Source organism: Cinclus cinclus, chromosome 13 (assembly GCF_963662255.1).
Source record: "Cinclus cinclus chromosome 13, bCinCin1.1, whole genome shotgun sequence".
Taxonomy (NCBI): domain Eukaryota; kingdom Metazoa; phylum Chordata; class Aves; order Passeriformes; family Cinclidae; genus Cinclus; species Cinclus cinclus.
In genome coordinates, this window is record NC_085058.1 from 19,617,054 (window position 1) to 19,640,175 (window position 23,122).

The 23,122-nt window shown below is 40.4% G+C and overlaps 1 protein-coding gene across 3 annotated transcripts in view; it reads right to left on the reverse strand.

The window, feature by feature from the left end:
* Positions 1-20,721, reverse strand: part of DENND4A (DENN domain containing 4A) — a 49,214-nt gene extending 28,493 nt beyond the window's left edge. For all 3 annotated transcript variants that reach the window (XM_062501271.1, XM_062501270.1, XM_062501272.1), the window contains exons 1-8: positions 20,609-20,721; positions 11,907-11,991; positions 7,068-7,400; positions 6,241-6,490; positions 5,183-5,252; positions 3,444-3,613; positions 2,541-2,779; positions 602-668 (exon numbers count right to left, since the gene is read on the reverse strand). In XM_062501271.1, coding sequence (XP_062357255.1) covers positions 602-668; positions 2,541-2,779; positions 3,444-3,613; positions 5,183-5,252; positions 6,241-6,490; positions 7,068-7,375 — 1,104 coding nt within the window. In that variant the 5' untranslated portion in view covers positions 7,376-7,400; positions 11,907-11,991; positions 20,609-20,721. The remainder of the gene's footprint in view (positions 1-601; positions 669-2,540; positions 2,780-3,443; positions 3,614-5,182; positions 5,253-6,240; positions 6,491-7,067; positions 7,401-11,906; positions 11,992-20,608) is intronic.
* Positions 20,722-23,122: the final 2,401 nt, after the last annotated feature.

Sequence of the window (23,122 nt, forward strand, 5' to 3'; positions counted from 1 at the left end):
AAAAGATTTAGTAACACTTCAGAAGTCCTCGAGACCAGGATTTTTTCTCTCCTACCAATAGTGACAGGGCTGAAATTTCAAAGAGCAGGTAGCAATTTTGGGAATTATTTCACTCACAGAGCCCTGCAGGTAGCACAGAGCAAGGGCCACATTTGATAAAGGGGCTGTCACTGGTGTGGCTCTTGCAGCTCCCACTGAGGGCACAAAGCCCCTTGGGAAGAGGGGCAATCAGGGATGCACATTTCACATCTGCTTTTAGTTTTATTTATTTATTTTACACTCAGCCTTTGGACAGTAGCAAGAAGAAAATAGTTCAAAAGCTATTGCAAAAGTCAGACCACATGCTGACTTGGAGTAGTTTCTCATTAATTTCTATATACTCTGAAAAAAATTTCTAAGCTCACTAAACAGGTTCTTATAGCTTACTGAAGTAACTGTTTAAACTGAAAACAGAATTTTTACAGATTTCTCACATTGTGTGTTTGAATTTAGGAAAAGAAATTCTGAAAAAAAAAAAATTGAGCAAAAAAGTTAAGTTTTCCATTTATTAACCTGCTTTATCTTCACCTTAGACACAGTTATTAAAGAAAATTACACTTACCTGCACAAGAATTCTTGGCCTCTGAGGGGATGGAAACGGTACTTTATGCATGAAATGGGAAATGTGTCTACAGGAAAAGAAAAATACTGATTTAGTAGAAATTAAGCTTCAACTACTTCAAATTTTTGACAGTAAAAGAAATTATTACATAAAAATGGCACATACTTATTCAAAAAACAGAGCAAAAAATCCCAGCACCTAAACTCTATTGGAATATTCTGACCTTGCAAACCTATTTTTTTACTGGTCACAAGAAAATGGGAGGAAAGTTTCACTTTCAGAATACAGACTCTGTTTGTGAGACTGAAAAATTACAAGATTTTTTTTCAGTTGTAAAGTAGAAATATTGATGTTTGAACATCACAGTCCCATTGTAAAATCCTACTTCTGACAGAGTTCAAAATAGCACTAAACTTCAGAGACTAGGACTGGTTACTTGTAAAAAAATATTCATGGCTGAATATCAAGGAGAATCATTAAGCACATCCATTTTCTTCAGTTCTAAATACAAAATGTTATATAAAATTGCTGATGAAAAAGCTTCAAGGTTTTTTTTTCACATACTACAAATACAGAAAAATGTTGTTAGAATTTGATAAAGTTCCCAGTTTCATGAATTGATTAAACTTACACACTTTCTCAAAGTGGAATTCTACAAAATAGACACTTTCACTTAGAAGAAGCTACATGGGGTCAGTAAAAACCCATGAGAAACAGGTATTCCAACCCAAACTCCACCTTATGGCACATGCTTCACCAGGATTTCTACAAATGTTACCAGTATTATGACACAGGCAACTACATTTGGAAGAAATTCAGATAAACCCACAAATAAGCATTGATTTGGGTTTTATTTTATTACCAGTGTACAAAGATAGTGGCGAAAGCATGGAACATCTCACACAACAAGGGAAGTGACTGAAAATGTTCAGATGTATGTATGGCACAGACAAACCTTCACCATCATTAAAATAGCCAAAGGAAGTAAGTGGGATACAACATTAGAGTCCTATATCTAAATTATCCACAGCAAATGGACCAGTTGACAAATCAGAGAAATTAGAATAAATCCATCAAATCCACATTGATAAAGCACTTCTCATATTTGCTTATTTTATTCATTACCAAAAGTTAAAGCACCAAACCCCTGAGCTTAAAAACAAAACAAATATATTTATATATAGATATGTTTTTATCATTGGAAGTTTACACTATCAGGATTTTCAAACAACTTCAGTGATGGGAACTGCAATAATGAAGGGCATAAACAATCAATCACAAGAAATATTTAATCCACAAAGTATCCTGAAAGATAATATTTATGTTGAAGCAGAAAAAACCTGATGTGTAATAAAATAAAAAAAGCAAATAGTGTATTTGCAACCTGCTGCATTAAAAGATTACATTGTCCTAGAAATAATACATATGGTATTACATAACAACTATAGGTATTGACCATTTCTCAGTGTAAGAATTTCCTCTGCATTTTATAATGTGAAATACTTTATGTGAGAAAGAAGTTTATCACAAATAGAAGATAATTACTAGTGCAAAATATTCAATCTGCTTTATCATCTCTCATTACACTACAAATAGGAATTTGAAAAAATGCAAATCTACTCATTTAATTCTCCTAACTTGATGTGTGCAAGAATAAGGATTTATAATCTTGCTCTTTCTAATTGCTACGGCTAAAGGGTGCAAAGCCAATTAAAACAGGTTTCAGAGACCTTTGCAGGCACTTAAATCACCAACAAAAACCTAGACTTTTTCAGGAAGTAGGTAAAGATATACTTATCAAAGGAGAAAAGTGCAGCCGTTACATTTAATGTTTGATGAGCAAAGTTTGATGAGCAAAAAAAAGGATATTACAGGAAACTTAGAACAAAAAAAACCCTCTTAACTGAAATGACTGTTATGAATTTTGGAAATTACTTACTTCTCAATGGGGAGGACGTGTGGCCCAGAAATGGAGTAACGATACAGAAAGGTAAGAAATTTCTTGAAAGCATCAAAGAAAGGCCAGTGAGAGAGCAGACAGATGCATTTATTTGTCTGCACTGTTCTGCACGTGTCTTTTCCCTCGACAGCAGCTGCTAATCCCAGCTGAGATTTTTGTTTCTCTGTGAGGTTCTCTTCAGGATAGAGTTCATAAAACTGAATAGCAGCACCATATACCTGAAAACACATTGTGGGTGTGAAGTCAGTAATTCTGCCTCGATCTTCAAAGCAACCTAAGAAATCCCCAACACACAGAAAATCAAGTCTGTGTTACTGTTTGAAAAGATACATTAATGCACCATCTTTTGAAGCAATCCATTCTGGAATATTCTTATGGATGTAAAAATCCAGACTGTCTATTATTTATTTAAAACACTGAATGTCACATGACAGAGTAATTTACTAAACAATTTATTTGAGAGAAAAATAATGATTATAAGGAGTACAACTGCACTCAACTGCTCCTCCAATTGCCTTTAAAACTATTTTAGGAATCCTTTATACACAACTCAAAGCCAGATCCCCTGACATCCAATTTACTTTTTAGAACAAGTATGTGCATGCAAGGTCGTTTCCATGCTTGCAATAAAAATAGCATTACTTGCATGTATATGCAGCCCAATTTTATAGCTCTCCAGTTTCCCAGACTAACAGGAAAGAGAGGAGCTCAGGTTTATGATCTACTGAAACTACTGCAAGTCAGTCTTCGAAGCAGTCTTGGAATCAAGCCCAAAAGAATAGATTCAAGCTCATCTATGAAAAAATTATCATCACCCTGAACAGATAAACAACTGAATCTGTTTTCAATTAAACTAATAACTTTGTTAAGGTTTTGAAATACCTTTTCTGCAGAAGCTCCAGTTAGTACAAATGTAGAAAAAACTGGGAGAGGGTATTTACTGTTAGATGGCCAACATTCAATTGTTGCACCCATAGGGAGACAAAAAAGAGGCACAGATTCTGGTAATGGGAATGATTCATAATCTTCTTCAGGATATCTGCATATTAAACCTATAAATAGAATGAGAAAAGAGGCAGTTATAGAAAAGCCAGCAGAAACAGGTTGGTAATAGCCTATTCCATAAAATAATTGCCAGAAAATTCACACATGAGCACACAAACTTCAGAAGATAAGTGAAGGTGTAAATAATCAGGCACAGGGAATAGCTGGAAGGGGCAGATGCTCCCATGGCCTAAGGAAGAATCACCTGACTAAAGCAATATACAGAAATCCTACCCTCCATTCTACAAACTATTAATAACTGATTTATCCTTTCCTGTTTTCAGGCTGTGTGCATCTGACCTGTTACTATATAACAGCTCGTTCATCATGACTATGAGCAAAGATCTAAAATCTAGTTGGAAAAAAGGTAATGTGAATAACTGAGAAACAGGACTGATGTTTTCAGCTACGACACCAAATCTGGCCAACAAATGTTCCCTGAAAAATATATGTTAGATATCAGATAGTTTTTTAATACCAATAGAATCAAATCAATTATGCTGATCCGACTCAGCTCTTGTGCTGTCAGGCCAAGAGAGCAGGCTGTTCAGACTTATTTTAAACACAGCTGTAAAGCATGAAGATCTGAAGCAGAGGCTTTTAGCACACGGGTCCTCAGTTACATCAGAGGCTGTAGCAATCCATCCTGGCTGATTGCCAGCCCAGGGCACTCCACACTGAGAACAGATACTGCATGAAATTTAGGATTTCTCTCTGTTAGACAGCACAATCACTACATACTTTCCATCAGAAAAGGGAATATTAATAAGCAATAAAAGCTTGTAACCAAAAACCAGGGATCCCCTCATGCCAAGAATCAGAATTTTGTGCAAGCTACTACCAGATGTGGGGCCTTTTAAAATTTTTATTTGTTTACAAACGTACTGTCCACCTTTTAGTACATCCTGAACTCCTGTTTACAGAGAGCAGCCTCTAAAAGGGATGTAAGTGGATTAAAGCTTAAGTGTGAATCACGCTCATGACTTGTATGCCAAACAAAATCAGGGTTTAAAAAACCCAACAACAAATGCAAAGCCAACACGTTTTGTCAGTCATAGCAAATCTAATTCTGTCTTATAAATACAACAATAAAATAAAAATTATACAGGATCCAAAAATACTCAAAGAGCTCAGTGCCAACGATGCTTGAAGCAGTGTAGAAGTCTGCAGGATTCTTCAAAATGTTTCTTGAAGAAAGTGATCATGAAAATGCATCAGATAATTTCTGTGATATCTTCTTCTGCATACACACACACACATATCCTTACGTGGATACATAAGAGATGGGAGACCCAGGTCTCTCCTGGGTCAGAGGTGGGAGACACCCAGGTTTGTAAAAACCTATCAAAACATAGCTGAGCTTCCCAATGAAACACAAATTTTAAAACAGCATGGTCATGATACCCAGTTCTAAGGCCTCTTTTTGGACATGATTTTAAAGGAATTCTTTAGGGAAAGAATCTTTTTTTGATAATGGCAAGACAGTGTCAATTCCTTAGTACAAAATGTATTACATTACAAATGAGCCTGGACATGCTGAATTGAAGATTAAAAAAAGCTACACAGTAGTTACATACCAGCCTTGTATGATATGGTGTTGGTTTTTGCCACAGACTTTTTATAACATAAATATACTGCTGAGCCCCACTGTAAAAAAAAAAAAAGATTAAGTGATGAAGTATAACAAACGGACATAAGAATATAATTAATAATAATGTTGGTCATTTTAAGTATTTAAATTCTAAATTTCTGGACACGAGAATAAAGAACAGGGAAAGCCATGGAACAGAAAAGAGCAGCACCCATAGGGGGAACACAGAACTTTTACAGAAGGGAGAAAGGTGTAACAACTTTCATAAGACAGCACTCCCATAACCCAGTCAATATGGGGACTAGCAGAACTGAAAAATCCATTGGTTAATGCCTACAGGCATTTACTTAAAAACAAGCACAAATCAATTCCCATGATCTTTTTTACATGATCCCACTTGCAGAGCAGTCATCCTCCCCAGCACACTGACTTCTGAGGACCCTGCAAGAGTCAGCACACAGGGCTGCAGATTTAACCAGGAAACACCTAAATACTCAGTTCTGCAAATCAAAGTGCTGTGAAACCTGTGTATTTTAGCAGGTCAGGCTTTGGAACCATATTAAACATTTAAATGTGCTTACAGTCAACAGCTTCCAACATCACTCGCATCCAATTTTCTTTAAATAAGAACTTTGTGAAACTACTGAAGAGAAAACATTTATAAAATAGCATTGTAGATAAAGGGAAGAGTTGGAAAACAAAACAGAAGCTGGTTGCTAGATATGGAATTCCCACCACAACAGTAAAAGCAGCATCAGAAACATCCACATCTGTAAAACCTCCAGTTACACACACGTACACAACAGGACCAATCCAAAGATGCTGCAGTCAGCACTAGAAAAACACAAACATTTGCTCTAAGGATTCCAGAAAGACTTTGCTCCAAGCAGGAACAGAGGAATGCAATCCTGCAACTCTTCCAAGATTTGATTTATCTTTGGAGACCTCTTATGAAGATTTTTCACCAGGTACTCTGAAGAGCTGCCACAAGTACTCCACAAACATCACATCAACAAGTTTCAAAGCTCAGCTTTTGAATCTTACCATGCTATTATTCAGATTCTTGTCCACCTTGCAGAAGGTGTGTGGAGGAGTCTCTCCTTTGCTGGGGATGATGATGCAGATGTCTGTGACAGCCAGGGTGTTCTGGGTCATGTTCTCAGAGGCTCTGCGGTAGGTGATGTACACCCGCTGGGACGAGGCGCTGCCGCTGATGTTGGCAAGGTGCCCATACGGGGTGCTCTGAATGATTTCACAGCCTTGCTTTACTCTTTCCTTCCCGTCATATAAAACCCTAGTTAAAAGGAGATGGAAAACAGTCAGAAGGCACATTTTTGAAAAACTCTGAGTTTTAATCACAGCTCTCGTCTCATCTCTGAGCGAAACATTTTTACCGACAAGTTCAGGTCACATTATCTCCAAGTGTATTCTAACAGAAAAGCTTCATGATGAAACTATGCTGGTTTTCCTCATATATAATTGCTTTTAAGCATTTTGTTTACTGCAAAATAGTGTTATTTTCAGTTATATTAAAGCTTCATTACCTGATCCAAAGAATGCCATATAACTTATCTCTTTTCAATCTGTATTAAATAGATTAAGCATTTTATCCCAATCCAAACATATATTAAAAATTATAAATGGCTTTGAAAACTCCAAAACGGGAAGGATTAAATTTATCATTAAAATCCACTCAGCATGCATTTTCCCTTCCATACCGGGTTACAGTACATTCAAGTCAACAAATATCTTCCTGTTTAGAATTTTGCCTTGTCTTTAAAAAGTATGGCATTTCCATAAACCTGCCTTATCTGCTCCTTAGTGAACTAAAACTGTGAAAAATCACCCACTGGAACAGGGAAAGCACTCACCCCAAATCAGTAAGTGGAGGCTTATCCCTCCCTCGCCGATAACAAAGGTACATCTGGGGTCCTACAAGGCTGCCATTATTGAGATCTGCAGACAGGCCCGAGGGAGTGACATCTATGCATTTATAGCCCTGAGGAACCTCCTCCCCCAGGGTTTTATTAAGGACTGTCACATCTGTGATGGGCTCTTTTGGTTTGGCCATTTTATGGCAGGCATCGTTGAAGTGGATCTCCTCCTCCAGTGGCTTCGAGACATCCGTTAGTCCTGCGACAACGAAGTAATCAGCGACACGGGCCCCTTTGTCTTCCATCTTCCATCACAAGGTGTTACAGCTTCTAAGAAAGAAATACAGGTCAGAAATGATAAAATTATGGTTGTTTTTTTAAAAAATAAAATCATAACCTGCAAATAAATAAAATTTGGAACATTGAGAAATGGGCTAAAAATGTTTTTCCAAGTCACTTGTGTGCAATGGAATGTTGCTAGAGTAGCTTCAGGAAGTTTACTGTCATCAAGTTCCAGACTTTTTAAACCAGACAAGCTATTTAAGACTCTCTTTTATTGAAATAATGTTGTTTGGGTGCAAAATTTTATTGCAAAAGAAACTGTTAGCACACAGGAGTTTCAAGAGCTTGATGGTATTCTGAAATTGAACAACCAGAACTTAAAAACAGTTTGAATCATTGGTACAAGACTTCAGATTTCATGTAACTTTTATTCCCATCACTTTAGCTCCCTTTATTTCTTGCTCTAGGTAGCAAGCATTAGGCCGTACCAAATTTCATGCCATCATGATTCTTGGATTTGACCAAGATTATGATGTTAAAACATAATAAATTCAGACATTTCTTACTGGTAATTTGGAAAAATATGTCTCAATTTGATAACGTGCATTTAATCGAATTGTTCCAAGCTGGCATCAGATTTCCAGCACCAGCCCCTGCTCAAGCAGGAAGAATGTCAGGCTGTGCCTGGTCACCCCTACCAACAGAGTCAGTTCCCTCTTCTTGCTCTTATTTTGTAGATTGGTTGTGTTTTGCTGGGCTGGCTTGAGAAGCTTCTAAAATTGCAAAGAAATGAGTACAGGTTTTTATTTTATGCTTCTTTATATTGTTCCAGAAAATGCCAAGAAGAAACCCCAATTTATCTAATTTTTATTTTTCTTTATAGCTAATAAGCACTATGGGACACTTAAGCAAACATGATCACTGACAAGCAATCATCCATATACAGGAGAATAACTTCAGCTGGTGTTTGAAGAGAGAAATGCAGTTACAAAACTGAGCTCAGTTTAACCTACATTCAGTTATTTCAAAAACATCTGGAATATGTTACTCAGCATATATGTAAAAGTAATAACTACAAATTTAAACTCCTCCCTGAGTGATATATTCAAAGACACACAAACTCAGCCTCTGCATATGCTGCCTATTATCTCTCTGTCCATCTGGCTCCAGCAAACCCAGGCAGGCTGGGAAGAAATACATGCAGAGAATGAGATGTTTAACAAATCCTGAAACCCTGGCATAAGACCAAACAGGGACATCTTTCAGCTAATATGACTGAAGTTCTAGATATTTTGTTACATTAACAATTCTCTGTGTACATTACAGCTATTGTAACATTGAGGGTTTTTTTCCTTTTCTCACCAGCATTACAGAACTACACTGATTTCTGGAGTAATTAATGACACCTTTTGGGATGAAATGAAACTTCAATAATCAAAAATTATACAAATGATGGCTGTTAGAACTGCAAGCAAGACTTTGAACTCCAGTGTATTAACAGCACTACTCCAGTTTGATCAGCCAAGACAGCATTACAAATAAACAGAATTATGTGTATATATATATTATATTGAAGAATACCTTGACACTACTTAAACCTCACCATTATTCCATATAAAGTTTATACCAAAAGTCTTAAATTCAATCATTCATTTATTCCCAAAAGCACTTTCAAGAAAAACTGGGACAAGCTCTCCTCATTTAGAGGCAGTTAAAATTAGAATCCCCTACATACAAACACCTGCTATCATATAAATTTGCTTCCTAAGGTTATAGCACATAATACACAAGTCAGCAAGACTTTCATAATTTAATATAGATTTTATAGAAGAGAGGAAAAAAAACAAAAAGGCCTGGCTGCTGATGTATTATCCCTTCATATCTACCCCATTCTTGCAGTGTCCAAGGCCAGGTTGGACAGGGCTTGGAGGAGCCTGGGATAGTGGAAGGTGTCTCTGCCTATGGCAGGAGTGGAATGAGATAATCTTAAAGGTCTCTTCCAACCCAAACCATTCAGGAATTCTATGACTTTTCTTACAGCTAAAAATGGGATAAAAAATATAAACTTCAGTGGTATTTTAGTCTATGGTTGACTTAGACTTTACTAGATCTACTGCAGCTCTCAAGTTTTCAATATTGGGTTCCTGGCAGAGCAGACTTATGCAAACTTTTTGTTAACTGACCCCAGAAAGAAGGGGGTCTGTATAAGTCATGAGCTAACTCAGTGACAAATAATCATTCTGTGAAGAGCATTTCACATGAACTGGTGAAGAATCCCTGTAAAAGCTCAGATCATGAAGCCATTCAACAGTGACTTCAGTCATACATCTTACTCAGTGAGTCGTGGTTTTCTCTCTTGCTGGTGTGAATCTCAGGAGAGCACCTGAGAGAACCCTGGGGTGGAAATGTGCATCAGTCCAAGGAGAGAGATTTCTCCACAGCTGCTGATTTCACAGCAGGATCTCTTTCCTTAGCTCCCTGTGTGGCTCTATCAGCTAGAAAGTCCCAGAGCTCTGAGCTCTGCAAGGGTTTCAACACAGCCTGGCCACAGGGTCTTCACTTCACTTCACTTCACTTCACTTCACTTCACTTCACTTCACTTCACTTCACTTCACTCCTTGGCTTGTGTTGTGTGGGAGGTCAGGAATGCTGCTCACGTTCTATCCAGAGAATAGCAGATTTTTGCCTACAACTTGCATACTGTAATCTTTTCATCCTCACTCACCTCCCTACATCATCTCACCATACTGCATGCCATCTTTGAAGGCAAAAACACCCCCAAACCAAACAAACATGAAAAACACAGCAGAAAAAGTCACACTGCACAAGAGAGCTGCTCAAGGCAGCTAGTTCCAGATGAAATTCAACATTAGGAGAGCCATACTGAGAAGCTTCCACTGCTTCTCTACACTTCTGTAAGCTGAGGACAAAAGGCTGCACTTTGAAGGCAATGCCATGGGTTCATAACCATAACCTCTTACAAAAGTCCCTGGAAATAAGTGCAATATATGGTCTTTAAGCCACCTCACTATAATGATTTTTAATGGACAGCGTATAATTAATATGACTACAAATTAAACACCAAAAAGATCAGAAAGAATCAAAATATCCTTGCAAATAACAAAGTCATGTAAAAAAATTATCAAACACACACATACTAGATGATGACTATATAGATGAGAGCTCATTATTTCTAAGAATGTGGGAACAGAGAAAACAAGCAGATAATCTCTCAGATCCACAAACTATTAGCTTGATTACTTTGCTGAAAGACAAAAGGTAAACAGTTTCACTGTTTATTCAATGTAATTTTCTAACATCCTATTTTTCCATAAGCATTTAGGAAATATTAATTAAGGATTTTTTTCTGCTTGTCACCACTGTTGCATTTAATTCAGTGTCCAAGCTTTTTGAACAGATCACATTCCTCATTCAAATACTACAACAGGAAAGCACACATCAGCTTTTCCCTATCACATGACCAGAACTGATGTGGATGAGCCATATATTGCATCTGTGCAGCAGAAACAGGCACAATGCTTCATGAAGTACAGTTTATTACAGATGCACTACAACATTTACAAGGAAAAAAATACTGATCTAATCCCTACAACCTGCTCCTACCCACAGAAGTTTGCAGAGAGAACTTGGAAGTGGCTGCAGACCAGAAGAACTGCTCCAGTCATGCCAGTTTCTTTCCAGGAGCCAACTTTCCCAGACAGCAGTAAGGACCATCTGACTCCAATAAAAGAATTTCTGCCAGTCCACCTCTGGCAGACAAATACAACAACTGCCTTGTAATCTTTTAATCTGCCTTGTTGTCATTCTCATTCCTTCCTGCATTTTTCTTTGAGAATATTAAATTGCTTATTAATTTGAGTTCCTTATTAGATCTATTTGCTGTCTGAAGCAGGTGACATTTCATTTTGTTAGACTGACTCCAAACATGTTCCATGTGTAAACAAGCAATGAATATCTCCTAGAGTAGGCTGGAAACCAGTGCAGGGCAACCTTTTTTTAAGAGTTCAAAGCTTGTGATTTATTTTTTAAAAATATTCATCATACAGTAACATTCCAAGAACTTACTTCCTTTGAAGGAATATGAGGAGCAGATGAACAGAGACACAAATCAGAGGCCAATTATTAAAAATTGCCAATAAAGTTCTAACAGCCCCCAGCATCTCATATGTGCATTGCTACCAACCCACAGAGATGTGTCAGCCGGGCATGCAAGAGCAAAGTGAAGTTAACTGGATCAGTCAGTCCTGTTCTGGCTACTCAGAGCCACTTCTCATGCATAACACCACACAAATCACATGGGAGTTCCAGTCTCTAGACATGGGAGTAACTGCAGTTACACAAGGAAAAAAACGTCAGCCAATCTCTGTGCTGCCAAAGTTGCCTGGCAAAACTGTCAGACAAACCCTTCTCCCCTCAATATTTTCTTCACAGCAAGCAAACAATCCTGGGTACAAAGCAGAAGCCCTCTAATTTCACAGGAATTCCCAAGGCAGAACACAAGCCTTTTACCCACTCTACCAATGTGCTCCCTACCTTTGTATCAGGGCATTGCTTCTGCACTTTTCCTCTCTTGCTGTCAGCCAGGCTTTAACATAGACTTCTTGTTAAAGTTTCATTCCTATAGAAACAGTAAAAATAAGAATCAAACAATGAACACATTTGTTGAAACTTACTTTCTTCACACTTCACTGCACCAGTCACAAGACATGAACACTGTGGGTTGCTGTAGGACTCCTTGCTAAGGTAAGGTTACATATCACTTCACTAAAAAAGTAAATGAAACCAGACTTTAAAGCAAAGAAACAAAATATCAAGTTTTATGCTGCACTGATATTTTAAGAATGAAAACAACACTTAATGCTTTAAGCCAAAATAAATCCAAGAAGAGATGAGCCAGCCACTTCAAATTACTTTACTTCTTCCATTATTTGCTGACCATCAATACCCTCTGTGTCCATTCCTAGGTGTTAGCCAGCTATCAAAGTCCTCTCTCAGCCCAAGAACCTTTCAAAATCTACTTCAAACCATTTTTTCTGTGCAAGATTCTGACATTTAAGCAGAACTTTCTTACTGCACAATCAGCATATTTCATCTAGTCACCTTACCCCAATTCCTCTTGCAGTAGGTGATACGGTCTTCTTGTCCTTTACTGACACAGTTCATAATTTTTCTTCAGATATAGTGAACACCAGCTAGCCATTTTTAAATATTGATATCTCCACAGACAGCTTGAGCTGGTGTTTTGCACCGAGGAACTTGCAAGCCCAGGGGCCTGTGCTACATTGAAGCATTTTGGAGCAGCAGTTTTGCACCACAGGACTGAGGATAGCGCCTCACTGGAGACACTGAGACTCTGCACTCCCACAACAGCTCATTAGCATCAGCAAGGCTGTAGTCAAAAGTGAACTTTGTTTAAAGGCAGTTTCTATTCACCAAAACTTGCAGAACACTCACAGAAGATTATTGTGAGAAGACTGAAGTAAATAAAGTGCAACATAAGAGAAGCCAGGAAGAAACATCTCAGGAGGGCTGATACAAATCTTGAAAGTTTTGCTCTCATTCCTGAAGTGGAAAAATCTGGGGAATTAGTTTACCAGAACCGTATTTTTGGGATCACAAAGTTCAAGGTTCTGTTCATAACCCCAATCTACAAGGCCATTTCTTTGAGATCTCACAGGAGCAATCAGCACTGTTAGCTCATTACTCTGACAGCCCAGTAAAGCGAATCCAGCCCCAGCGATCTCTCAAACCCACACACAGCTCCATGGACCTGCACCAGTTACAGCCAGGTACTTCCCAGTATATGACTTGGAACATTTTCACACAAGACTACAAAGAGAATGCAGCAGTAGCACAACATAATTTTCTCCAACTACACAATTGTTAATACCAAGCTTCGAGAAGCCCTAGAAATTATAAATTTTGGGATCACCTGCAGACCTCAAGCACAGCTGAAAAACGTCCAAGAACTAGGCAGCATTAACACATGATTAATTTCCCCAGAGACACTTCAAAAATTTTCTTTTCTAGTCTACTCTCTGGAAAACCAGTGAGGAGACTTAAATGAAAGCAAAAAATATAGATTTAGGCATTGCCAGGAGCACAGCCAGAATTGCTGCCAGTGTACTTGCAGCTCTATTTGTATTACTTGCACAACTTATTTACAACTAGTTTCTTGTCCTCTACATATCAAGTAAAGGCTCTACCTCTTCAAGAAACAAGAATGCAAAGGACTTACATCATTACCCAAATACAAACAGAACTTCTCATAGTATTTTCATTTTTAGTAGGACATCGCCTATAGTTCTTATTCCCATTTCCCACTACAGTTACACAGAAAACAGCAACAGAGAAAACAGGGCCAAAGTGATAAATGGCATTACTTTTTAGACCCTACTGCACACATCTTCACTCAGTGATGTTAGACAACACAATAATTCACAAGAAGCCACCAGCCTCCACTAAGCTCCCTTTGATGCTACATCAATTTTTATTAAAAAAGAAGAAAACCTAAGACTTTTCTGTGCTGCATCACTGGACTGGAAATACTACCAAGCATTTTGCAGGCCCATTCACAATCATCTGTACCAAGTCATGGTTTACATCTCTGATCCAAACAGTGAGGAGATAATCAAGAGAGCTCAGAAAACTTGGCAACGAAGGAACTCTAAGAGGTGTCGGGAAACAGGAAAAGTGCTGGATAAAAGCACAGGGACAAAACAAAAGACCATGAATTTCGGAGAAGAAAATAGGAATGTAGCCAAGAACTGAGGGACAAGCAGACTTGTTCAGTAATAATGAGGAAGAAAGAAAGAGAGAAAGATAAGGCCAAAATTCAAAGGCTAATCTAGATTCAGCAGGATGAGTACTGAAAAGTGAGCAGGAACTGGTCATCTAGAGCATCAAAGTTTAGAGGAAGAAGCAGAATAAGTAGCAGGAGAAGGCAGGAAGGAATAGACTTCACCCTGAGGGTCAGATCAGGCTTCTCCGGCATCATCAGGCATCAGAATCTTCTACAAATTTTTTCCCTCACTCACCAAGTGTTCTATTTGTTTGTTTTTCAGTGCTGTCTGTAGTCTCAATAAAATCAAAGCATTTACTAAGAGGGTCTAAAAAGGCACAGGCTGCTTCGGTGATCATTCCGGTTGTGCCACAGCAAAATCCCATACAATTCAACCCTGCCTACAAAAATTCAGGAAAGGGATGTTCAAGCATACCACAAGACTCATGACAGAGACAAATCTCAGTAGGGCCAGTTTGAAAACCCCCACTTTTCTTTCTAGATTACAGTATTTACAGCCAAAAGGCACCACCAAAGAATGGAAAGGATTTCTGAAATACAACTGTGCTTGTAGGGAGTGATGCAGAAAACAAATTGTAGCAAATCACAGGGAGAAAAGCCAAAATAAGCACTATAAAATGTAAATATTACTTCATCCAAAGCACAGTTCAGGAGGGTGGCTTGTCCATGTTTTTACTGTACAACTATTTACTATACAACAACATTTTAAAAGGAGAAGTCACCCCAGACAGAATGTTCTATTTTTCTTGGCACAGTAGATAAAGGCAAATGAAAATAGAAAAATCTTCCAATACTGAACTTCAAACACTTCAAAGTCTGTCACTGAAAACGTCAAAATGCATCAAACCAAGAGTGACAGAAGTTGACCTGCTTCCACCCTGTCACATCTGGACTCGCCAACCTGAGTTTTGTTTTGAAACTATTCTCTACCCAAATTAAATTTTGAATTCATGGTGTGATAGAAGAAAAGATAGGTGGGGACTGTTTGTAACACTTTTTGCTACATTTTAAAAACACACTTGGAGACTTAGAATGTTTTATATGATTTTTTTTTTTTTTACTTTGGCCAGCAAGAACATTCCATAATATGAGAAAATGGAACCCAACCACACACCAAATTCTAGGCAGGGACAGCCATGCACAGACTGCATCTGCAGGGCTGTAACTGCTGCCTGCAGATCATCTACACCCCACTGGAAAGGTTTAATGGAGGGATAACATTCACTAATACCTCCCTCATTCAGCAAATCTCTACATCCACTTACCAAAATGTTCAGCATCTATTCCACAGAAAAAATAAGTGTGCAAGTACCAGTACCAGCTCAGCTACAAATACATCAATCAACTACCATGTATTGCTGGGACAGGTTCCCAGCCAGCAAAGCAGTAGAAAACAACATTAGGGTCTCCTCCCCAAAATAACCATAAATTAGCTGAAAAGCAATCATATGCCAAGGTAACTACTGCTGATCCTGATCTTGAAGAGTTAGGAATTTAGAGAATAATTCCTTACGCCCACAAGTTTCTTCTGAAGCTCAAGTCAAAACCAAAACTCAAAAGAGTCCAGCCCACAAAACCCTTCTCTGTGTTTGCATAAAGCTTGCACACAAGGTGGGGGCTTTCTCTTGGGATTTTTTTATTTACATATATGTACTTATACATCATGCTTACTGCCTGTTCACCTTCATTTCAGATGGCCAAACTGAAAAAAAACCCTATTAATTAGCATTAATGATTTTTCTGACCCAAACAGTTAAAAGTCAAGATTTACAGTAAATATTAAACAGGGAGGATATAACTGCCTAACTTACTTCTAACATGCTCCTTATTCTTCTCATTCCATTTTTAGACCACACTTCCTCCTCCTTTCACTCCCCTCCCATTATTACTTAGTTCACTCTATTTCAGCCTCTACAGTAACCACTATCTAATATATCCATTAGACACATATACATTTTTCATATATATATATATATATATATATAAGATAAAGCAATATATCTTGCATCTAATATATTGAAAAGGTAAAAATACACCATTTAAGATAGTAAGGCCAGCCAACACTTTCTGAAGGCTTTCATTTCCACATCTCAATTTCCTCCTGGTACTGTTTCTGAGCTCTTTAGGGAACTACCAGTGACTAGTTCTGCATCACAGACTGCTACTGAAATGAGTATTATAGATCAAACCTCTGGGCATCACTGCCCCACACAGCCTTCCCTGCACAGTTTAATTTTTACTCTGGAGTCTGTGGGAGCACTTAAGCATCAGCAGCCTATTTCCAGAGCAGCCACAGACCCAACATTCAAAGCAGGCATACACTAAACCTGAACTAAAGGACAGTAGAAAATATCCAAGGACTGTTATGCCATTTAGCAAAGAACCTCGTTCATGCAATTAACTGATCAGTACCAGGGTTAGAAACAGCTGATTTTTAACAACAGTTGAACAGTGGTGATGCATTTACAGCTTACATATATTCATCCCCTACCTGTTGGCTGTCCCTCCATTAAAATGAGGCACAGCTGCTTTAGCTTCCACAGGATTTGCTGCTCTTTGTACAGCAAAAAATGATACCATGATTTGTGTCTGCAGCAGCAGATATTATTTACATACAGAATTAATATGTAAGTGAAGAGACCAAGAGAATGTTGTGCTCTTGTCACCACCCAGTGAAGCTACAGCAGAAGGACAAGGGACAGGTAATCTCAGCCCACCACATCACACCTGCACCCTTGCATGAAGACAAGTTCAACCTAAACTTTCTTCAAAGGTCCTACATTTTTACAGGTTTGGTTGTAGATAGGAATTGCAAGGTGGGTAAGGAATAGCCTGATTTGGGGCTTTTTTTTCTTCAGGTTTTTTTTAAGAGCCAGTCTAACAAAAGTATGAAATTTGAATACATCCCAGAGAAGCCTGACTAAAATACAGTAACAAGCAAAATAAACATATTGGAAATACACCAATCACCATAAATTGCATGATGCTTTGTTAAGGCACTTGTAAAGAAAATATTTTGGTGTATTTTTTTTTCTTTCATTATTAGTATTATTCATTCTTTCATTATTAGTATTATTATCCAGTCCTTTCCAGGAAACTTCAGAAAAAATACCTTGGTTTTACAGCAACACATGTATCAAAACCTTTACTGCTGGAACCCTGCCACACAGCAACATGGTTGGAAATCACCAACACCCCAAACATACATCTGAACAACATTACAAGCCTATACTGACTGTTTATTTTTAATCCAACATAGACTGGGCAATATTTGGCCTCCAAATTTCTGGTCATGCCAACACCATATTTAAAAACTCAAGTCAAAGTTGAGGAAAGGACAAAAAATAGAAAGAAGTCTTCCTGCAAGTCTTCATTTTAGAGATAAATTTAAGACTGAGAAAGCTTTTGACTAAGTACCTATTGTATATTCCCATTCCAACCTGCCTGTGTTTGGCCAGGAAACACAAATGTTTCTGCAGTCACTGTTATAAAAAGCATTTCAGCCTACTATGACTTGCAAAACTAACAGCAACTCAGCTGCTAGGAAGCATGATGGAAATAAAAAAGGATGTTGAATATTTAAGTGACACTGCAAATTTGTTGTCCCCATATTAAAACCTCAAGGTTACCAAACCCCATTATCATTCAGCTTGGTCTAGGAATTGTCTTTCCTCTCTGAAGAGTCACAAGACAGTTTTCTCCAGCTATCACATACTACAGCAGGAATTAACCTAGAAATTAGTAAACCCTCAATGCAAAATCCTGCAGATTAAAAACTGCCAGACTGGCTTCTGGCAGTGGTGGTGCCCACAATTCTTCTCCAAGAGTCACACAGAACAGCTGGGGTAGTTACAACCTCTCTGCCTTTAGGGACCAGCTGGCTTCACTCTCTACCTTTCTACTCTCCCTTTCAAGCACATATTTGAAATAGAAGCAGGTTATTGACATTGTTTCTAAGGCTTGACCTGCATCTGATCACCTGAGCCCTAGAGTGTGTGTCAGGCTATGTCAATATTTGTGCTTTTTCTAACTAATAATTAACTCTGGCTATGTTAACTAGATAACTGCTAATATTGCCATTAACACATATAGTAATTCCATTAGGCACTATACTGGGGTTATGTCATATAGAATAAACTGCTCACCAGAAACACAAACCTGCAACCATATGGCTACAAAATTATGAATACTCAGAGGTATGAATACCTCAAATACTGGAAAAGCATTTTTAAGTAAGTCTCTGTTTAAAGAAAATAGTCCTGGTGCTTTTTGTCTTACAGCTTGCAGAAGCAGATCTTCTATTTTGCACTGCTTTCTAACAAATTCACTTTTCAGAAGAGGCCATTGGTTAAAACCTGCTCCAAAGGAGCAGAAGCCACTCAAACTTGAGGAAAGTACTCATCCAGCTGGAGCCCAACATTTCCAGAAGTAAAACACATACATCACAGAAGCTCTTAAGGCTTTAGAGAGGCTTAATCTTTTTCGTTCTGTTTTTAAGGCCCCATGCAATTGTCCCCTTCCTCAAGCTAACCACAGAAACTCTAATGCTCTATTTTTGATAATTAAACTATTTCAATGCCAAGTCATGATAGCCCCTAAAAAACCAGCTCCCTTTACCAGAGTTCCACTTTAATGCTCTTACAGAGCATTTAAATGAACTTACAGACTCCTCAATACTTTAAAAGCTAGATGAAGTTTCTCCAGTACTCTAAATATATGACTTTTTAAAAAAAGATGAGAAAAGCAAGAGACTGTTACAAAGTAGGACCTGCATGCTAGACACACAAACCAGAAATAATCCATTTACTCCCCCTTGACCTTCCTTGGCTAGACTAACTCAATTAGTTTCCTTAAACCACCAGACACTTGCCAAGATAACATATTCGTGTTTAATCATTCAAAAAGTGAAATATGTACTGTAATATAACACTTTTTACGGAAACCTACAGTTGAGCAACAGTTCCAGAAAAAATTGTGAAATGAAGTAAAAAGCTGTCCAGAACACCATACTTCCACTCAGTTAATTCAAAAAAATGAAGTTTTAGAACTGGGCAGAAAGTCAAGACCTCATTTTTAGCAAAGTAGAAGCGGCACACTTTTAAACACAGCCTGTGTGAAATAACTTCGGAATAACAACCATCACTGGGAAGTTACTGAATACCATCATCCCTTGGCCAGCAACTTGTGCTACACGCAGACCTCATGACAGAACGACGATAAAAATGCCAGGGCTAATTTCTACCACCGAGTCTAGCGCGTCGCATTAACCCAGGTATAGGGTAACCCAGGCTGCCGAAGGGAAAGCCGGGACACAAACACGCACCGTGGGGCTGAGCACCACTGGGCAATTCCGGCTGACGCAGCGGTGCTGCGAGGAAAATCCGCACATGGGTCTGGGGGACACGCACGCGGATCGGGGGAGGGAGCACGCCCGGGGCTTTGGGGAAAACACAGACGCGGATGCAGGGAGCGCACACACGGGGATTCGGGGAACGCACAGACAGGGATTCGGGGAACGCGCACACCCCGGCCCGCCGGCGTGCAGCCCGTACAACATGGCAGGTCGGCCCCGCCGCCCGGGGAGCCCCTCGGGCCCGGCCGGGGCTGGCGGGAGCCTCGAGCCGGCGGGCGCAAGGAGAAAGTTTTCCCCCTCCCACCGCGGCCCAGCGGAAAGTTACCGCCGCCCCCACGCCGCCTCATCCCCCGGCCCGCCGTGCCGGCCTCCCCGCCCCCGCTGACAGCCCCGCGCCCCTTCCCCGCCGGCCCCAGAACGCGGCGGCGCCCGACCCGCGGCACCGCCTCGCAGAACCCCCGGTCCGCGCCTCGCGGCGGTGACAGCCTCGCCACCCTCACCTCAGGCAGGGGCCGCGCTCCCCGGGAGAGGAGCGGGCGGTGAAAGGGTTCGGGGGGCAGCGCGCTCGGTGCCCGCGCCCTTATCTCATCCCAGCGGAGCCCGGCTCGCCCCCGCCGCCTCCCGCCGTGTGGGCGGCTCAGGCGGGATCCCCCCTCCCCTCCGCCGCCATCTTGGCTGTCACGGGGCGGGGGAGGCGGGCGGCGACCCGTGATCGCGGCGGGGCGGGCGCGGGACGGAGCCCGCCGGGTCCCGCGGCTCCGGAGGGGGAGCCGGCCGTGCCCCGCCGCCCGTCCGCTCCCTTCTGAGCGCTCGCCCCCGCACCGCAGCCCCGCCGCTCCCGCCTTCCCCCTCACGGAACGCGGCCCCTCCGCTCCCGCCTTCCCCCTCACGGAACGCGGCGCCGGCGGCTCCGAGCCGTGAAGGGGTGAGCGGGGCGCCTGAAGTGAAAGCGCCTAAAACACAGCGCGCAGACTATGGGCTCGACTCTGCCTTCCCCCACCCCAGCCTTTTAACCCAGACAGCATCTTGAATTCAAACAGAAATTAATCTCCGGCCCAAATAGGCCGGGATTTCGCTCACCTGCGGCGCCCGTCGCCTGGACCCGGAGGAGGTACCGGCTGTCTGGAAAACAAGGGATGAGAAAACCGAGGGATTTTCTGCAGGCTTGATGTAACCCGCAGCAGGCTGTTGCATCAAAGACTAGAAAAAGAACCCGAGACAAAAATAATCTTTTAAGAGCGTGCAGCTAAGATTAGTGCAGTGTGTCAAGATGTTGCTGAGCGCAACAGAACAAGTCCTCCTGCCTGCACCCACACAGGAATAAATACTACTTTTCTGGCACCTTGTCCACTGCAACCCTGAGTTTCCAAATTTTATACCAGAGTGCTGTTTAGGGGTAGGTTCCAACCATACAATTTTGAGTTTGAATTCAGGCTTACCTCAGTTCCGGATGTTTGGCTTGAGGGTTTAGATGTGGCTCGTTATAAAAGACATAAAATTCATATGAAGTTCTGAATTTGTAAATACGGTGAATTTATCAAAAGCGAACTGTAAATACTCATGTATGTTCAGACCTACTCCCTCGGTTCACCTCCTCCATCTGAAAATCTGACCAAATAGGAGACTATAAAAGCAAAAAAGTATAAAATAGCAGTTTTTCCCGCATGCTTTTATTAATTAAATTCTTTATAGCAGAAATGCTGCTCCTCATACCCCACCATGTAGGAAATGTGGTGGCTGACACAAATCAGTGTCTACCTGGGCAGGAGCACCCATGTGCAAGCCTGCACATGCAGGCACAGCTCTGTTCTGCCAGGGTTGGTATCTGGGAGCTGAGTCTGTCTTGTTTTTTTTTTTCTCAACAGGCAGCAAACCGAGGAAGGAATGTATCAGGGACTATGAGAACGTTTCCCGTTGCTTGTGTTTCTACGTGAAATACATTTCTAGCCACACCCATAAAGAACTTGGCTCTTCCGACAATACACAGTGGGGTAAGTGAGAGACCAAGAACATAGAATGTCACTGTTCACTACAGCAAGACACTCTGCGTTCAGTAGCATGTCCTTAAAATATTTGGTGTACTGGTAGAGACTTTTCTAAATCAATTTATGACATATTTTAATCCTTGATATGCTTTTCAAATAAATAGCAATACTGAAGTCCATCTTCTGGCTAGTGTTAGTAATTTTTGATATGCAAACTGTTCTGTGCTCTCTGCCCTTGCTCATTTTCCAGGTAGGCATAAATTTTAGGCTTCAGCGTTCACATCCAAGATTAATGGGTCTGTTCCTACTTCTGAGAGTATTGTTCCAGCTACCTGTATACTGAGCAAAATCCCTGTACTGATGTATGAATAGCTGACTTTGCAGGGTTTAAGTTCATAACCATTAAAATATTCTGGACTATTTCTAATGGAAGCTCATTTTAAAGAAACAGAATTCTTAAATTTATTTTCTGGCAGTTTTTGTACTTTTCAGCTCTTTTATAAGTAAAACATTGTGTAGGTGTCTTTGTTTTGCTGTTAATTCGTTTCCCTCCCCCACTTCTGTCCTTCTAGGACTATCTGCATTTAATTACACAGTGTCAATGTCAACAAATTGCGGTCAGGGACGGCTTTCTCTCTCTGCAAGGCCTGATGTGAACACTGAAGTAGTTTCTGCCCCACACTGCTATCACAGCTAACAGTGCTTATCTCTGTCCTGTCTTTCTTGTTCTTACATCTCCCCCTCTTTCCCACCCTCTTCCATCAAGCCTCTGCTGCATTCTCTCCCTGACCTACCTGCTGCTCGTGCTCTTGGCTGTGGCACACTTTCTTCCCTGCCAGCGCGTTTAATTGCAATGTTCCATTTCATTATTAGCTTGTCACCACCTTTATCAAGTCACCTTTCCTAACAAATCTCACTGCGAAGCTCATCATCAGTTTTCCACTTTAAGGCTCTTCTAGAGCCACGTGTGGAAGAGCCTATGAAAAATCGTGACTGTAGTTCTGTATTTATTTGTGAATAAAGAGCAGCATCAGTGAATAGTGCTACTGTACAGACAGAGACAGATTTACTGTGTGCCCAGCTCCTGCCAGGCTCATTGCACAGAGATGTGTCTATGTGTCAGTCAGACAAAGCCTTTTCCTTCCCGGGGATTTTCGGGATCTCTGAGCAAGGATCTCTACTTGCACATGGAGACCTGAGCCCAAGATCATTAAGTCACTGAAGTCTGCTTATTCATTCCAGTCAGTGTTGGATCAGATTCTAGTTGTGCATAGTAAGCTAATTATCCAAGTTAACAACTGCATGTAGTGCAGGTGGACAGGCACCAAGCACTCTTAATGTGGGATTCTGCTCCTCTCAAGTGCAGGGTGGAGCCCTGGCAGCCAGATTTAGCCTCCCCCGTAGTGCAGCCAGAGAGACACGCAGGCTTTCTACAGACCAACAACCACAGAATGATTTTTTCCCATGTTACAACCCCAAATTTCTAGCTTGTGGCACTGAAGTAATTTTCAAAGTCTGGTTTAGCTTATTTTAAGCGCATTTTACACATGGGTAAACTCAAGCAAGGCAGAGGATAAGTGGCAGATGGTCAGTGACAGTGCCAGGAATA